The sequence below is a fragment of the Anguilla rostrata genome, chromosome 13 (genome assembly GCF_018555375.3).
Source record: "Anguilla rostrata isolate EN2019 chromosome 13, ASM1855537v3, whole genome shotgun sequence".
Classification (NCBI taxonomy): Eukaryota; Metazoa; Chordata; class Actinopteri; order Anguilliformes; family Anguillidae; genus Anguilla; species Anguilla rostrata.
The window spans coordinates 35,019,833-35,037,600 of NC_057945.1; the positions used below are offsets into that span (position 1 = coordinate 35,019,833).

General features: G+C 50.6%; 2 protein-coding genes and 1 long non-coding RNA gene across 6 annotated transcripts in view; 2 read left to right on the forward strand and 1 right to left on the reverse strand.

Moving 5' to 3' along the window:
• LOC135237696 (segment polarity protein dishevelled homolog DVL-1-like) overlaps positions 1–14,678 on the forward strand; it is a 52,372-nt gene extending 37,694 nt beyond the window's left edge. For 2 of the 4 annotated variants that reach the window (XM_064305062.1, XM_064305064.1), the window contains 8 exons: positions 255–394; positions 2,637–2,713; positions 3,584–3,651; positions 4,480–4,557; positions 4,899–5,033; positions 6,317–6,484; positions 7,833–8,051; positions 13,924–14,678. In XM_064305062.1, the coding sequence (XP_064161132.1) occupies positions 255–394; positions 2,637–2,713; positions 3,584–3,651; positions 4,480–4,557; positions 4,899–5,033; positions 6,317–6,484; positions 7,833–8,051; positions 13,924–14,513 (1,475 nt within the window). In that variant the 3' untranslated portion in view covers positions 14,514–14,678. Of the gene's footprint in view, positions 1–254; positions 395–2,636; positions 2,714–3,583; positions 3,652–4,479; positions 4,558–4,898; positions 5,034–6,316; positions 6,485–7,832; positions 8,052–9,021; positions 9,060–11,618; positions 11,657–13,923 lie in introns of all 4 variants that reach the window. The other 2 variants (XM_064305063.1, XM_064305065.1) reach the window with 2 other exon arrangements.
• Positions 1–17,768, forward strand: part of LOC135238574 (matrix remodeling-associated protein 8-like) — a 249,684-nt gene that overhangs the window by 61,003 nt on the left and 170,913 nt on the right. The window lies entirely within an intron of this gene.
• Positions 15,075–15,535, reverse strand: LOC135237699 (uncharacterized). The gene is made up of 3 exons (XR_010324896.1): positions 15,409–15,535; positions 15,303–15,369; positions 15,075–15,174 (listed from the first exon to the last, which is right to left on the reverse strand). It is a non-coding gene; the product is annotated as an uncharacterized LOC135237699 (long non-coding RNA).

Sequence of the window (17,768 nt, forward strand, 5' to 3'; positions counted from 1 at the left end):
ACCCCAACCCTAACTCCAAATCTAACCCCAACCCCAACTGTAACGCCAGCACCAACCTTAGCACCAACCCCAACACTAACACTAACACCAACATTTACCCCAACCCTAATGTCAATATTGGCACCAATCCCAACATTAACCCCAACCCTAATGTGAGCATCAATCCTAACCCCAACCCCAACCTTAATGTCAAGTCCTGCTCTGCCCTGCTCCCGGTGACTCTCGAGCGCTGATCGCTCCGCTCTCTCTCACAGAGAAGTACAACTTCCTGGGCATCAGCATCGTGGGGCAGAGCAACGACCGGGGCGACGGGGGCATCTACATCGGCTCCATCATGAAGGGGGGGGCCGTGGCTGCCGACGGGCGCATCGAGCCGGGGGACATGCTGCTCCAGGTGAGGGGGGGGGGGGGGGGGCAGTTCAGAGGCAGTGGTGTCTTTGGTGTGGACGTCAGATACAGGACTGATACCGTACACTTTGGGAATAACCTCTGTGTTCATACACTCATACACTCATAGGGCTGGTTCCTAGATCACGCTGTGTGACAAACCTGGGTCAAATACGTATTTGTTTTTCGATTCAAATACATTTTCTACACTTTGCCGATCTTGTCTGGTGTGCTGGAACCAATGAAATACTCTCAAGAAGTGCAAACCCCCGCCTTCTGGTCATATTGGCAGGCTCAGTTACACCAGGCAAGATCAATAGAGCACAGAAAAGTATTTGAATCAGAAAACAAATACGTGTTTGACCCAGGTCTGCTGTGTAATGGTGCCGTCTAAATGAGTCTTTAATAAGAGCGGAAGGACTTCAGCCTTAAGCGTGTTGTGTATGTAGATTTGGAGGAGTTTGAAAGGCAACAGCAACTCTTCCCGGCCGAACTAGCTTTCCCTGCGGACACGGCTAGCTAACGTTTTCTGTCCACGTCCGCGCCATCAATCTCTCTGTCGTCTCGACGCCATTAAGTTTGGAGTCACCGGCCTCCCTTCATCCCGATCATATCCCTGCTGATGTATTTACTGGCCGTTTGATGAATGTTTTAATATGACCTGCAGGGCCCTGTGCTCCTACATGTACGTACACTCAGTATTAAAAAACTCGCCTGAAATATCGCCTGAAGTGTGTGTGTGTGTGTGTGTGCGCGCGTGTGTTTGAGTGTGTGCGTACATGTTTGTGTGTGTGTGTGTGCGCGTGTGTGTGGGTGTGTGCGTGTGTGTGTGTGCCTGTGGGTGTGTGTGTGCGTGTGCGTGCATGCGTGTGGGTGCGTGTGTTTGAGTGTGTGCGTGTGTGTGTGCGTGTGGCTGTGTGTGTGGGTGAAACCCATACACAGGCTGAATAAACTGGTGTATAAAAGGTGGCTGTGACCAGAACTACGATGGCATTGGGGCTGGTGTTTCACGTCACCTGTAAAATGTGAAATCTTGAGAATGTGAGTTCAGGTGCCTTGGCAGGACCCCTTTCAGGCTACCTTTAAAAATATGTATTTTTTTTTTTTTAAAGAACCAAAAAAAAGAGAGAGAAACTAAATCAAGCCCGGTCTGCCGCTCCCTGTGGGGGATGCCGATGGCTTTTCGGCGGTGGAATCCGTGCACCGTGCTCGCCCCCCCCTGCCCCCCCCTCCCGTCCCCGTCCCCCGTCCCTGCAAAGCCGCTTAAAACAACGCGGGGGATTTACCGTCCCGCTCGGCTATGACACCGCGCTGAAGCGATTACGCCACGCGGCTCATTTCTCAGAGCCCGAAAAAAAGAACGGGAAGAAGACGCTCCTCTGTCATCGCTCCCGCGAAGCGTCTCGCTCCCCCCCGCACCCCCGGCCACGTGAGGCGCTGCCGGCGGACACGTGTGTCCCGAATCGGGTGAATGGGGGGTCTGGGGGCGTTGATCCGCACGAAATGCCAGCGTAAATGCAATTTGGGCTCAGATAATAAAAAAATTAATCCCTGTGGGGGGAGGATCTATGCTGTGGCAGAGTGACATTATGAATAGCTTTACCGTTCATGTTCCCGTTTTCTCTCTAAGCTCGGGAAATCCGTGTAACTGCTGTTCTACGCACACGTCAGAAGTGTCAGGGCGCTTTACTTTCAGGGTCAGGAGGGACACTTGGGCGGCAGTGTAGTATAATGGGTAAGGAACTGGTCTTGTAAGGTTCGATCCCCAGGTAGGACACTGCCGTTGTGCCCTTGAGCAAGGTACTTAACCTGCATTGCTTCAGTATATATCCAGCTGTATTAATGGATGCAGTGTAAATGCTGTGTATAATGTTGTGTAAGTCGCTCTGGGTAAGAGCGTCTGCTAAATGCCTGTAATGTAACGTAATGTGTGGATGTGAACAAGTAAAACTCAGGGAAAATGATTTTTTGTCCACCATGCAAAAGCACCATGTATTGTTGACAGCAGTGAAGTTGTGATGCAACAGGAATTTTAACTGCAACGGAACCTCCGTGAGTGTCTGGAGATGCAGGCTAGGAATAACCGCTCTGGCCTGGAATTGGGTGGAGCTGCTCAGGTGCTACCGCAGTGTGTGTGTGTGTGTGTGCTACGCGCAGGGTAGTGAATGGGCACTGACCGTACCTGCGATGGGTTGATGGGAGATGCTGTTTCCCACCTGAGGGAATGACCGAGCCATTCTCGCACGCAGGTGAACGACGTGAACTTTGAGAACATGAGCAACGACGACGCCGTCAGGATCCTCAGGGAGATCGTCTCTAAGACCGGGTACGAGTTCGTCGGCAGTGAGAGTCGCAGCTCTCCTCCCATTGGTGCTAGCTTACCTGTGGCACTGTGCAGTGCAGGGTTTACAGGTTCAGTTCCCAGACTGGACACTGTCCTAATACCCTTCAGCAAGTTACTGACCCTGCACTGATTCAGTAAAATATCCAGCTGTGTAAGTTTATCATATGAGAAAGAATGTACATCATCTGCTAAATGCATATTTTATTACTTATTATAGTACTGTGCTGTATAGTACTGTGGGAAATGGGCCTTTTTAAGCGCACGCATTTCAGTACAGCTATACAACAGTGAGAGGCCTGACTGGAGATTACATATTATGGAGAGAAATGGCTAATAATATTGAGCATTGCTAAAAAATAACCTAATTTGCAATTTTTCCTGACCATATAAGGAAGCGTTTTGCGGGAAGTCTGTGGGGAGGTACCTGTGGGGTCTTGGGAGCGCCTGATTAATGAGTTTCGGTGGGAGCGGGGCCTAGTGCAGTATGAAAGAAAGGCCCCTCGTTACAGCCCAGCCCTGCTTCCCTCGCCCACGGTCCGTCTCATTGTGCAGCGGTGGCGCTGCAGTGCGTCGCGTCGAACGCTTTGTTCCTCTAACGGAGGGGGGCTGCAGGTGTGAATCCGGGGTCACATGATGCGGGTTGCCTAGGCACCCGGGCTGGGTGTTTATATAATGGGCCAGCAGGATGAATGGGACGGGGATTAATTGGCCGGCCGTGGTGCGGGTGTCAGGTTGGATAAATAGCACGTTAGCCAGCGCAGAGGCTGACTGTCTCTCTCTGAGTGAGGATGTCAGGTTGGATAAATAGCACGTTAGCCAGCGCAGAGGCTGACTGTCTCTCTGTCCCCACAGGCCCATCAGTCTGACAGTGGCTAAGTGCTGGGACCCCTCTCCCCGCAGCTACTTCACCATCCCCCGAGGTGAGAGCGCGCACACACACACACACACACACACACATGCACGCACGCACACACACCCACACACACGCACTCATGCAGTGAAAACTGCTGATGCACTCAGATTCCCATATGCTGAAATGCCCGTTCTCCCTGACACATGCACACTTACTCTTTGTCTCACACACAGACACACACATTGTTCCTCACATAAACACTTGTACAAACAGGTAATGACCCATAGGCACTCAGGGCCCTTGCATACAATGCTTCAGCCACCTTGAGGAAAGAGTACTGCGTTCTGATAGGCTGTGCCTCCTATTGTGTGCCTGGTTCTGTGTTTTAATGAAATGTGTGTGTGTGTGTGTGTGTGTGTTGTTTGTATGCATATGTGTGTGTGTATGTGTGTTTGTATGCATATGTGTGTATGTTTGCGTTGTGTGTGTGTGTGTGTGTGTGTGTGTGTCTGTGGTGTGTGGGTGTGTGTTATTTGTATGTGTGCGTATGTGTGTGTGTGTGTGGTGTTTGTGTATGTGTGTTTGTATGCATGTGTGTGTGTTTGCATTATTTGTGTGTGTGTGGGGTGTTTTTATGTGTGTGTGTCTGTGGTGTGTGGGTGTGTGTTATTTGTATGTGTGCGTACATGTGTGTGTGTGTGTGTGTGTGTGTGTGTGTGTGTGTGTGTGTGTGGTGTTTGTATGCGTGTGTGTGTGTGTGTGTGTGTGGTGTTTGTATGCGTGTGTGTGTGTGTGTGTGTGGTGTTTGTATGCGTGTGTGTGTGTGTGTGTGTGTGTGGTGTTTGTATGCGTGTGTGTTTGCATGTGTGCGCGCGTACGTGTGTGTCATTTGCAGCTGAGCCTGTGAGGCCCATTGACCCTGCAGCCTGGATCTCCCACACCACAGCACTGACTGGCTCCTTCCCTCAGTACGGTACAGTCAACCGCCCCCAGTCTGGCACAGCAACACTGCGATGGCTGATTGGCTGATTCCTCAGCACAGCGATGGCTGATTGGCTGATTCCTCAGCACAGCAATGACTGATTGGCTGATTCCTCAGCACAGCAATGACTGATTGGCTGATTCCTCAGCACAGCAATGACTGATTGGCTGATTCTTCAGCACAGCAATGTAGTAATTCACTCTGATTCAGAACACTGAGCTCCTCCTGGCGTGTAGGCCTGCATCTGAGACCAGCTAGTCTGAGGCTCCTCCTCCTTCCTGTGAGAAACTGATGCTGATTGGCTGACCGCGCTCTCTCTTTACTCCCCTCAGAGTTCGACGATCTGCCGCTGTCCGTCAGCAAGACGGACATGGCAACCATCGTCAAGGTGATGCAGCTGCCAGATTCGGGCCTGGAGATCCGAGACAGGATGTGGCTGAAGATCACCATCGCCAACGCCGTCATCGGTAAGCGGGGATTTTCACTGGGACCTAAACTTGCGTTAATGAACACTAAACGTATTACAGAACCATGCAAGCACTTACCCCTTCTGTTAAAATAAGTGGCACCTATATTGCCACCGGCTAGTGTTCACTTTGTTACCTCCTGCTTAAACATGGGAATGTACATTGGAACAATTAAAGTCAAATCAGTTTTTTTTTTTGTTTGTGTTTTGTCTGAAACACTTACAAATCATACAGTCCCCTGAAAAAGTGAAGTAACGATAGAGTGAAATTTGTTATTTTGTATATTAAAGGTATTTGTAGATTGAAAGAGGAATATGAGACAAACCAGCTTTTACTTCATGGTATTTACATGCATATATATTTTACAGAAACAGCTGTTTTTGTGCTGAGTCCCCCCATTTTCAGCTGTGTAGAATTATGTTAACAGATGACTGGATGTTAAATCCAAATGCCTTGAGTATGTAGAAAATGACAAATTCCACTCTGCCGTTACTATACTTTTGGAGGTCATTGTATGATGGGCAGTCTTATGATTCTAAAAGTCGTAATGTCCTAATTCACATGTGACGGTCCTCCTATGTGGTTTGAGTGTCCCCCTGAGGTGCGGACGTGGTGGACTGGCTGTACTCGTGGGTGGAGAGGGGAAAAGGGGGTGGTGTAATGACTGTTACCTGGTCTACCTGGCGCAGGTGCGGACGTGGTGGACTGGCTGTACTTGCGGGTGGAGAGGGGAAAAGGGGGAGGTGTAATCACTGTTACCTGGTCTACCTGGCGCAGGTGCGGACGTGGTGGACTGGCTGTACTCGCGGGTGGAGAGGGGGAAAGGGGGTGGTGTAATTCCTGGTCTACCTGGCGCAGGTGCAGACGTGGTGGACTGGCTGTACTCGCGGGTGGAGCGGGGGAAAGCGGGTGGTGTAATCACTGTTACCTGGTGTACCTGTCGCAGGTGCGGACGTGGTGGACTGGCTGTACTCGCGGTGGAGAGGGGGAAAGGGGGTGGTGTAATTCCTGTTATACCTGGCGCCGGTGCGGACGTGGTGGACTGGCTGTACTCGCGGGTGGAGAGGGGGAAAGCGGGTGGTGTAATCACTGTTACCTGGTCTACCTGGCGCAGGTGCGGACGTGGTGGACTGGCTGTACTCGCGGGTGGAGAGGGGGAAAGGGGGAGGTGTAATCACTGTTACCTGGTCTACCTGGCGCAGGTGCGGACGTGGTGGACTGGCTGTACTCGCGGGTGGAGAGGGGGAAAGGGGGTGGTGTAATTCCTGTTCTACCTGGCGCAGGTGCGGACGTGGTGGACTGGCTGTACTCGCGGGTGGAGGGCTTTAAGGACCGGCGGGACGCGCGGAAGTACGCCAGCAGCCTGCTGAAGCACGGCTACCTGCGGCACACCGTCAACAAGATCACCTTCTCCGAGCAGTGCTACTACACCTTCGGCGACCTGTGCCAAAGTACGGCCGCCGTTCTCATTTAGACAGCCGCTCCTAGCCACGGCTAGCAGTGTTAGCGCTGCTTCTAGTATAAGTGAAGATCTGAATAGCCACTCCTAGCTACTGCTAACAGTGTTAGTGCTAGTTCCAGTAAAATTGAAGATCTGAATAGCCACTCCTAGCTACTGCTAACAGTGATACTGCTAGTTCCAGTAATAGTGAAGATCTGAATAGCCTCTCCTAGCTACTGCTAACAATGTTAGCGCTACTTCTAGTAATAGTGAAGATCTGAATAGCCTCTCCTAGCTACTGCTAACAATGTTAGCACTACTTCTAGTATAGTGAAGATCTGAATAGCCTCTCCTAGCTAGTGCTAGCAATGTTAGCGCTACTGCTAATAATAGTGAAGATCTGAATAGCCACTCCTAGCTACTGCTAACAGTGTTAGCACTACTTCTAGTAATAGTGAAGATCTGAATTAGCCTCTCCTAGCTACTGCTAACAGTGTTAGCGCTACTCCTAGTAATAATGAAGATCTGAATTAGCCTCTCCTAGCTACTTCTAACAGTAATAGTGCTAGTTCCAGTAGTAGTGAAGATCTGAATTAGCCTCTCCTAGCTACTGCTAACAGTGTTAGTGCTACTTCTAGTAATAGTGAAGATCTCAATAGCCTATCCTAGCCACTGCTAACAGTGATACTGCTAGTTCTAGTAATAGTGAAGATCTGAATAGCCTCTCCTAGCTACTGCTAACAATGTTAGCACTACTTCTAGTATGAGTGAAGATCTGAATAGCCTCTCCTAGCTAGTGCTAGCAATGTTAGCGCTACTGCTAATAATAGTGAAGATCTGAATAGCCACTCCTAGCTACTGCTAACAGTGTTAGCACTACTTCTAGTAATAGTGAAGATCTGAATAGCCTCTCCTAGCTACTGCTAACAATGATAGCGCTACTTCTAGTATAAGTGAAGATTTGAATAGCCACTCCTAGCTACTGCTAACAGTGTTAGCGCTACTTCTAGTATAAGTGAAGATCTGAATAGCCACTCCTAGCTACTGCTAACAGTGTTAGTGCTAGTTCCAATAGTAGTGAAGATCTGAATAGCCTCTCCTAGCTACTGCTAACTGTGTTAGCGCTACTTCTAGTAATAGCGAAGATCTGAATATCTGACCCATAACACTGTGCTTAAGAAGCCTCTCCTAACTACTGCTAACAGTGATAGTGCTAGTTCCAGTAGTAGTGAAGATCTGAATAGCCACTCCTAGCTACTGCTAACGGCAACAGTGCTAATTCCAGTAACAGTGAAGATCTGAACATCTGCGATGCTCCGCTTTAGTTTAACCCCTCTGTGTCCTCTCCCCTCCGTCAGACATGGCGTCCCTAAATCTGAACGAGGGCTCCAGCGGGGGCGGCTCGGAGCAGGACACCCTGGCCCCCTTACCCCCACCCGCCACCAACCCCTGGCCCCTGGGGGGCCAGCCGTTCCCCTACCCGGGGTACCCCAGCGCACCCCCCGGCTTCCCCCCCGGCTACTCGGACCCTTGCCACAGCTTCCACAGCGGCAGTGCGGGGAGCCAACAGAGTGAGGGTAAGTGGGGGTGCAGAGGGGGGGCAGGGTGGGGCATGCGGGGGCTGGGTGTGGGAGGGGTGGATCGCCAGACCTGCTTCAGTCACCACAAGAGTTCTGTTTCCTTTGCCCAATGAATTGCCGGCTCAACCTCAAAATCTCAGATGGTCAGCCTATTCAAGCCAGCCTGGAAGATTTTCATGGTACACTGTAACAGTAGAAGAGTGGAACAGGTTGAAGAACCGTCCTTTTCAGTTGGTGTTACGGTTTGCAGGTTTGTTGGTCTGTGCTGAAAGAGGTTTGTGGAGTTCTCTCACGTGCCCTGATACCCAGTAATGGCCTCTCTGTCTGTAAGTGTCCCCTCGAGGTTCCGTTTCATTGCGGTAATCTCTGAAAGAAAAGTGAATTAGACTTCATCATGCTACTGTTCTGTCATTATGAGAAATACTGCTTGGCAACGGCCAGTATTTATGAACTTTCAAAGAGGAAGTTCATTCACGGTGCAGAGCAGTTTGGTCTGAATTCTCACAAAAAAAAAAAAAGAAATTAAGATTGTATTTTTTCCAACAACAGTATAACACTACCTTAAATAACCTTGAGTTTGGTGAGGTTCAAGGTCGAAATTGTTCTGAGCTCCTCCCACCTCTCTCATTGGCTGCGGATCACCTGCGGGAATTTAGGCGAGAGGTCTGGGAAGCTTATCTGCAATCAGTGAGAGGAACACGCATCACTCCAGGGTATGAGCTGGTGATGTCATCAAGGGCGTGCTTTTTGCTTTGGCTCAGTCATAGATGACAGTTTAATCTGTGGTTTTCACCCATACCCGATTAAATATATCGTAGAATTAATCGTATTTTAAAGTACATGCTACAGCATGTTCATGGCCTTCCAGACAGTATTTTGAATTGTAATCCTTGCTTTATATGTATACCGTTTCTTATATATGACACATAACCCGTGTGTATAAAAGTGTGTTTTGTTTTTATTGCAGATGTTAAGGTTCAAAGTTCAGCAGTGTTTGATTCCATGGTAAAGCACAGTTGAGCTATTGCTGACGTCTGTGCGTGTGCTGGGTCCCCAGTCCACCTGAACACAGCCTCCAGACCTGAGATTTATGTCTGCACCGTTGCCTGCGTGTCTCTGTTTTAGAGTAAGATCGATTCCAGGTGACAGTGTTTAATGAAAATTTGTGGGCACGGCTGCTCTGTCTGAAATGAGTTTGTCTATGCTGTCTGTTTGGGTCCAAGCTCTGTTCTACAGCATTGCTGTTTTATCCTGTTTACCCTGAATGCACATAAAGGCCAGCTCGATGTGTGTATCAGGAACAGCTATGCTATACTGCAAAAGAGTGCTTTTCAAAAAACACCTCAAACATACAGGGGTTAGACTCCTTTTCCTGTCAAAATGGACCAGACAAACGGGCCAAATGACTGAAAGTCTTCACTGGGGCTGTTGTGATTTGTAAGGTGGATTGGTGGAAACATGTGCTTGATTTATTTAATTTGTATTTTATTTATTTTTTTTATTATTATTATTATTATTATTATTTTGGGCTGTGGCTGGAAGAAGCAGCCCAAGACACTGTGGCTCTCTCAATCACCGAGTGACTGAGCGGCTCCTGCAGTACCCATGTCTCACCACTAGGGTGTGCATGGCAGCAAAAGTCATCCTACCTAGTGAGAACTTTGTTGAGGTCTTGTTCAGTGACTCAAATTAAATTTTTATTTCCAGCTTTACAAATGTTATTTCGTTAATGGACAACCAGGATCTGGAGTTTGCTTTTAAGCTTGTTTCAAACTAAATGATAAGAAATATCACAATCTGGTCAAAAATGGCTCGGATTGAGGCCTTTGATCACACCCGATATGGTCCTCAGTTTGCCATTTTAAAAGTGGTTATTCTGTCTAGATTTGTACCAGGTGTCTAATTAGACCAAGGCAGCAATTAGACAGGCAAGACGGACGATCACCGATAGAATGGATGAGTGTCAGGATCAGACAGGCAGTAGTAGCCGACCCGTCGGGAGCACAGAGTGTTATGGGAGTGCAGCTGCCAGCGTACTGCACACTGCGCCAGATTTAAACCCCCCCCTGACTCTTCTTTTGGCTGCACATCTTCCACTCCGCCCTCCACCCATTCCACAGCATCGCCACCATCGGTCTCTCTCTCTCCCTCTCTCTCTCTCTCCCTCTCTCTCCCTCTCCCTCTCCCTCTCTCCCCCTCTCTCTCCGCCTGTTTTATCCTCTCATTCTGTGAGGCTGTAACGTGCTGTGGGTTGGTATTCGTGGTATGCTGTGTGAGTGGTCGTTTAACGTGCTTTGGTGACAGGTTGTTTTGTCGTGGAGTGCTTTGGAACGTGCGAGACTTGGGGTGGGGGTTGGTGCGCGACGTGAGCATTTTGGTGCCGAGCGAGTTGTTAACCTGATCCGAGCCTGGAGTCATGCGCCTGTGTGCTTCTGCCCGTCGCTGTTCACGTGACATGCTGGGGTCACGTAAATTGCTGTTGCAGATTTTTATCCGTCGTAACGTCAGCAGGTCAATGCAGGGCGGAGAGCGCCTGTGTGTTTGCGACGCGTTCACTGTGTGTTGGCTGCGTGTTCACGAATGCTTGCAGTTTTTTGTACGTCGAGGTTGCAGGGCGGAGAGCGCCTGTGTGTTTGTACGGGACGTCAGTCTGTGTGTGTGTGCATGCACGTGTTTGCACGAGTGCATTCGTGTGCGCGGGTGTGCAACTGCTTGTGTGTGTGTGTATTTGTGTAAATGTGTGTGCACAGTTGTGTGTGCGTCGGTTTATGAGTTTATGCGTGGCTGTGTGTGCGTGTGCGTGTGTGTGCTTTAGGGGAATCCTGGGCTCTGTGTGTGTGTGTGTGGGCGTGTGCGTGGTGCAGGGCTCTGTATGTGTGTGTGTGTTTGTGCTACAGGGATCTGCTGGGCTGTGTGTGTGTGTGTGTGTGTGCGCGCGCACGTGTGTGTGCAGGGCTCTGTTGGGCTGTGTCTGTGTGTGTGTGTGTGTGCGCTGCAGGGCTGTGTGTGTCTGTGCGTGTGCGCAGGGCTCTGTTGGGCTGTGTGTGTGTGTGTGTGTCTGTGTGTGTGTGTGTGTGCGCTGCAGGGCTGTGTGTTTCTGTGCGTGTGCGCAGGGCTCTGTTGGGCTGTGTGTGTGTGTGTGTGTGTGTGTGTACGTGTGTGTGTGCGCTGCAGGGCTGTGTGTGTGTGTGTGTGTGTGTGTGTGTGTGTGTGTGCGCTGCAGGGCTGTGTGTGTCTGTGCATGTGCGCGCGCGTGTGTGCAGGGCTCTGTTGGGCTGTGTGTGTGTGTGTGTGTACGTGTGTGTGTGTGTGTGTGTGTGTGTGTGCAGGGCTCTGTTGGGCTGTGTGTGTGTGTGTGTGTGCGCTGCAGGGCTGTGTGTGTGTGTGTGTGTGTGTGTGTGTGTGTGTGCTGCAGGGCTGTGTGTGTGTGTGTGTGTGTGTGTGTGCTGCAGGGCTGTGTGTGTGTGTGTGCTGCAGGGCTGTGTGTGTGTGTGTGTGTGTGTGTGTGTGCTGCAGGGCTGTGTGTAACTGTATTATTTCCTCTGTTTCTGCTGGCAATGGCAGACTGATGGAGGAGGTAATCCCAGGGACAGGGGGATCCGGTAAGACCGCCTCCCTCCCTCTTTCTCTCTGCTTCTCGCTCTCGCTCTCATTCTCGCTTCTCTCTCTCTCTCTCTCTCTCTCTCTCTCACTCTTCTCTCTCTCCCTCTGTTTCTCTCTTCCTACCTCTCTTTTGCTCTCTCTCATGCTCTCTCCTCTCTCTCTCTATCTCAATTCTACTTTCCATTGCTCGCGTCATCACTGCTTTGGACACATCTCGCATCTACATCCCCGCTGCTCCATCCCCCCCCCATCCACCCCCTCCGCACCCCCACACCCAAGCCCGCGCTGTGCATCTCTCCTCTCTCTCTCTCTCTCTCTCTCTCTCTCCGCATGTTTGATGGCGTGGTGTCGTTTTGACCGGGCGTTCTGAGCTGCCCCGCAGAGGGGGCGGAGCCACATCCATACATTCACACTCCAGTGGTCAGGTGACTTTTATCAGTCGGGAGGGACACCCCTCCTATGGGGAAACCCCCCCGTCGCCCCAGAGTGTCTGAGCTATCGTACGGGGACCTCCATAGCGCCGCCCTGCTGGTGGGTCTGTGAGTTACGGGGAAGAAGGATTTCGTGCTGTGTGTGCAGGAACATATAGTAGATTAGCATTAAGTTCCTCTCCCAGTGTGTCAGTGGCTTCCGGCATCTTGTGTCTGTGGCAGTTTGAAGTGCAAGTGAAGTGCTGTGAAGTGTCAGGGGTGTGAAACAGTTGAAACGTGGCCAAATCTGTTTTTTTGAAAAAGGTGAGAACCTGTCAACGTCTTAACGGTTGGTGTGCTGCACTTCACATTTGTGTCGCTGGTTCCGTTGTGGTCGGACTGTGTGAAAACATAACCGTGGTGGTGGAGCTCACATCGCATGAGAACCACTTCTCGGTGGAGTCTGGCAGTAGCTGATACTCCAGGTACAACATATCACAGTATGTAACTTTGACCAGAACTCTCCTTTAAAAGCCTCTGCGCAGTTTGAATGCTCTTTTGCTTTGATCTTTATTATTTATTTTTATCGGCAAGGGCCCAGCGCCGTGTCCTTGATTAACGAGGCTGCTGGCCCTGCCTGTGTCTGTAGGGGCTGTGAGGCCCTGGCTGTGTCTGTAGGAGCTGTGAGGCCCTGCCTGTGTCTGTAGGAGCTGCTGGCCCTGGCTGTGTCTGTAGGAGCTGTGAGGCCCTGCCTGTGTCTGTAGGAGCTGTGAGACCCTGCCTGTGTCTGTAGGAGCTGTGAGGCCCTGGCTGTGTCTGTAGGAGCTGTGAGGCCCTGCCTGTGTCTGTAGGAGCTGTGAGGCCCTGCCTGTGTCTGTAGGAGCTGTGAGGCCCTGGCTGTGTCTGTAGGAGCTGTGAGGCCCTGCCTGTGTCTGTAGGAGCTGTGAGGCCCTGCCTGTGTCTGTAGGAGCTGTGAGGCCCTGGCTGTGTCTGTAGGAGCTGTGAGGCCCTGGCTGTGTCTGTAGGAGCTGTGAGGCCCTGCCTGTGTCTGTAGGAGCTGTGAGGCCCTGCCTGTGTCTGTAGGAGCTGTGAGGCCCTGCCTGTGTCTGTAGGAGCTGTGAGGCCCTGCCTGTGTCTGTAGGAGCTGTGAGGCCCTGCCTGTGTCTGTAGGAGCTGTGAGGCCCTGCCTGTGTCTGTAGGAGCTGTGAGGCCCTGCCTGTGTCTGTAGGAGCTGTGAGGCCCTGGCTGTGTCTGTAGGAGCTGTGAGGCCCTGGCTGTGTCTGTAGGAGCTGTGAGGCCCTGCCTGTGTCTGTAGGAGCTGTGAGGCCCTGGCTGTGTCTGTAGGAGCTGTGAGGCCCTGCCTGTGTCTGTAGGAGCTGTGAGGCCCTGCCTGTGTCTGTAGGAGCTGTGAGGCCCTGCCTGTGTCTGTAGGAGCTGTGAGGCCCTGGCTGTGTCTGTAGGAGCTGTGAGGCCCTGCCTGTGTCTGTAGGAGCTGTGAGGCCCTGGCTGTGTCTGTAGGAGCTGTGAGGCCCTGCCTGTGTCTGTAGGAGCTGTGATTCCTGTCGTTAAGGCCGTGGCGCACTTGGCGGCTTTGGCAGGCGGCGGCTGCCGGGCGTGGTGTGCAGTGGAGAGCTCGTCTGTCCGTAACGTGGTCGTTTCTCTCTCTCTCTCTCTCTCTCTCCCTCTCTCTCTCTCTCTGTGTCTCTCCCTCTATCTCCCTCTCTCTCTCTCTATCTCTCCCTCTCTCTCTCTCTCCCTCCCTCTCTCTCTCTCTCCCCCTCTCTCCCTCTCTCTCTCTCTCTCTCTCCCTCTCTCTCTCTCTCTCTCTCTGCCTCTCTCTGTCTCCCCCCTCACAGGCAGCAGAAGCAGCGGCTCAAACCCCAGTGCCGGGAAAGGCCGACGCCCCTCGCCGCGAGAGAAGGACCGCAAGTCGACGGGCAGCGGGGGCAGCGAATCAGAGCCGGCCACCCGGGGAGGGAGGCGGAGCGAGAGGTCGGCCAGCCAGATGAGCCACCGCAGCCACGCCCACTCGACTCGTAGCCACGCCCACTCCTCCCACAGTCACGCCCACTCCTCCCACAGCCACGCCCACTCGGGCTACAGCCACGCCCACTCCCACAGGAGCCGCGCCCCCTCCCACCGCAGCCACGGCCACTCCGCCCACAGCCGCGCCTCTTTCTCGTACAGCCACGCCCCCTTCACCCAGCACAGCCACGCCTCCTGCACTCACAGCGAGCGGAGCCAGGCCTCCTCCTACGGGCCGCCCGGCCTGCCCCCGCCCTACAGCCTGGCCCGCCTGGCCCCCAAGCCCTCGTCCAGCTGCGGGCCCCCGGGAGCCCCGCCGGTGCGCGAGCTGGCCTCCGTCCCGCCGGAGCTGACCGCCAGCCGCCAGTCCTTCCAGCACGCCATGGGCAACCCCTGCGAGTTCTTCGTTGACATCATGTGACCGACCGCGCGCTGCCTTTCTTTAAAAGCACACGGCGCTGCTCTGCTATTTCCCCTCGGAAACGCCTGTCCCTGAACACTCTGAACCCCCCACCTGTCCCTGAACACTCTTAACCCCCCCGCCTGTCCCTGAACACTCTTAACCCCCCCACCTGTCCCTGAACACTCTTAACCCCCCGCCTGTCCCTGAACACTCTTAACCCCCCCCTGTCCCTGAACACTCTTAACCCCCCCACCTGTCCCTGAACACTCTTAACCCCCCGCCTGTCCCTGAACACTCTTAACCCCCCACCTGTCCCTGAACACTCTTAACCCCCCACCTGTCCCTGAACACACCTGAAGCCCTCCACCTGCCCTGAACACTCTTAACCGCCCCACCTGTCCCTGAACACTCTTAACCCCCCCACCTGTCCCTGAACACTCTTAACCCCTCCACCTGTCCCTGAACACTCTTAACCCCCCACCTGTCCCTGAACACTCTTAACCCCCGCCTGTCCCTGAACACTCTTAACCCCCCACCTGTCCCTGAGCACTCTTAACCCCCCACCTGTCCTTGAACACTCTTAACCCCCCGCCTGTCCCTGAACACTCTTAACCCCCCCACCTGTCCCTGAACACACCTGAAGCCCTCCACCTGCCCTGAACACTCTTAACCGCTCCACCTGTCCCTGAACACACCTGAAACCCCCACCTGCCCTGAACACACCTGTGCCCCCCCACCCTCCGCGTGCCCTGAACACGCCTAAACCACCCTCCCTCACCTGTCCCTGAACACACCTATCCCCCTTACCTGTCCCTGAACACACCTGAACCCCCTACATGTCCCTGAACACACCTGAACCCCCCACCTCCCCCACCTGCCCGGAACACATGTAAACCCCCGCCCACCCCCCCACCTGTCCCTGAACTCAGTTATTTCCTTCACACACTCATCTTTTGGGTGTCAGATCTGGGACAGATACAGAACTGCACAGCTGGGTCGTACTGGACCTGCTCTGTGGGCCTTCCTACTGGCCCAGGTCTGGATTTCAATCCCCAGACCTGGAGACCTGGAAGGATGACCCCTCCCCCCTGCAATCTGGAAGCAGAACTGGAGCTTCGTCACAACTACATTTCCCAGAATGCTCATGCTCCCATTCACGCCAGAGGTCAGCCAAAAAGTGGTGTAGATGTGGGTTCAAATGCAAGGTAAACTTGAAAAATCTCAAAAGACTGTTTTTGCCAATTCAGAAAGGATCATTCCTAAGAATGAGGTCAGACAGGGGTCTGTTGTATTTAGCTTTTAAAAGATGAATTGTGGCTAAAAAGAAGTTCGAAAACAGGGTGAAGTTTTTCCTACTTCCTAAGGACAACTGGATTCTTAAAATCTTGAGGTATGCCTTTGTATTTATTGTAATGTTACAGTGTCCGATGTTTTCTCTCAGTGTATTGATTCAGACGCAGATGGACTGACAAGACAATCAGAGAGTTCCCCCAGCGTGGGTCCGTATCCTGGTGCTAGCACAGGTTCCCCTAGCCACTTCCTGTCACTTCTCGTCACTTCCTGATTGATTATCGCAGGAGCCAGGGCCGACAGTACGGTCTCTACCGAAGAGTGTTTCATTTTGAACAAAGGATTCGCACAAGCATCTTTCCTGGCTCAGAACAACGCTACTGTGTGGCTTTAGCACGTCGATATTTCACGGACTACAAATCCCAGACTCACAGGTCCAGTGTTGACGTAGAGCTTTGTGTACTTATTTAAGTGAAAAGACAAAGACTGTAACCAAAGTCACACCTCTCTCTGTGTCGCCCTGTGCACCGTTTAAAATGAATCTACACCCCAAGGGGCCTGTTCAGTCTTTCTTTACTTGGGCTTGTCCTGTGCTTGGAACAATTATTTTTTATTATTTTTAAAAATGTTTTTATTTTACATGTAAGGTTTGTTTTTATTTATGTCAGTGGCTGCCAAATTCTGTTTTTAAAAGTGGCAAGAAAAAGTAACTGACTTGGAATCTGTTGCTCGAAGTCATGGGCAAATCTCAGAACAGGAAGTCTGAACAGCCTTGTAGCAAGTTTGCAGTGCATTATGGGAGATTTCAGCTTGGCCATTGTCAGTTAAGTGCTAATGAATAAATAAACAACATTCTGAATAATGAAATGTGTTTGCAACAGGCCACATAGAATGGATATTCCATCTTTTTGAATATTGATGGTCTGCCCTTGTGCCCTACCATGTGAAAAGCATTGTGGCACTTCCAATTATGCGAGCACTTTTTAAAACATCTCACTGTCCGTTTGGTATGAAACACTGTTTGTCATCAGAAGTGTCTGAATTCTTCTTTCCCTAAAAAGTGGAAGAGGGTTAAAAAAATCTGTACAGTATAAATATATTGTAAATATGAGAAATATATATGTAGAAAGACGTGGTCTGGCAGTTTTTGTATACTGATACATTGTAAATGTATACTTTGAAAGTGGTGTTTGAATATGACTTTCATTTGGAGATGATTTTTTGTCACTGAATTATGTTTTTTAAAAGTGCCAGATTGTTCTGCATTTCCTCATGTTAATTGTTCTTTATTCAAAGAATAAAAAACAACATGAACTGTGTACAGTCATGTATCTACTGTACATTAATGCCACAATTTCATACTGTTTTCAAGGAAACTACTTTCTCTGGTGGGTGGTTTGCACACAACTAAGCTATTGTTTTTGGCTTGAGAAGTTGGAGGCATTTAGTTGCTAAAAAAAACATCCACACATCCACGTTACCTCAATATTCCACTGGATGCTGCTTACAGAAGTAGATTTTAGTGGTGACTGTGATGCACTTTCGCTGCATTTTATGTGTGAAAGCTGCTATAAAGCATAAAGAAAATTTATTTTTGTTATTATTATTATTATTATTATGATTATTATTATTATTATTATTATTGTTATTATTATTAATGTTTTATTTTAGAGGTTAAATACTGTCATCTGGTGGAATATTAGATTAATATGAGTTATGGAACTATCCCTGCTGATATACCTAACTTTAAGTTGGTGACAAAGGATTGAGCTATCAAATATGATACAAACATAATCTATAAATGATAATACATTTTATAAATGTCATTTTTGGCAGCAGTGGGAGATGGCAGCTGTTGATTACAAAATTGCCTGTCTCGCAGTCTCACTCAGAAACCAGCAGTAATCATGTTATTCATTCTTTACATGCCTAACAAAACCATACATTTGGAAAATGTTCAATTTAACAGGAAACAGAATATGT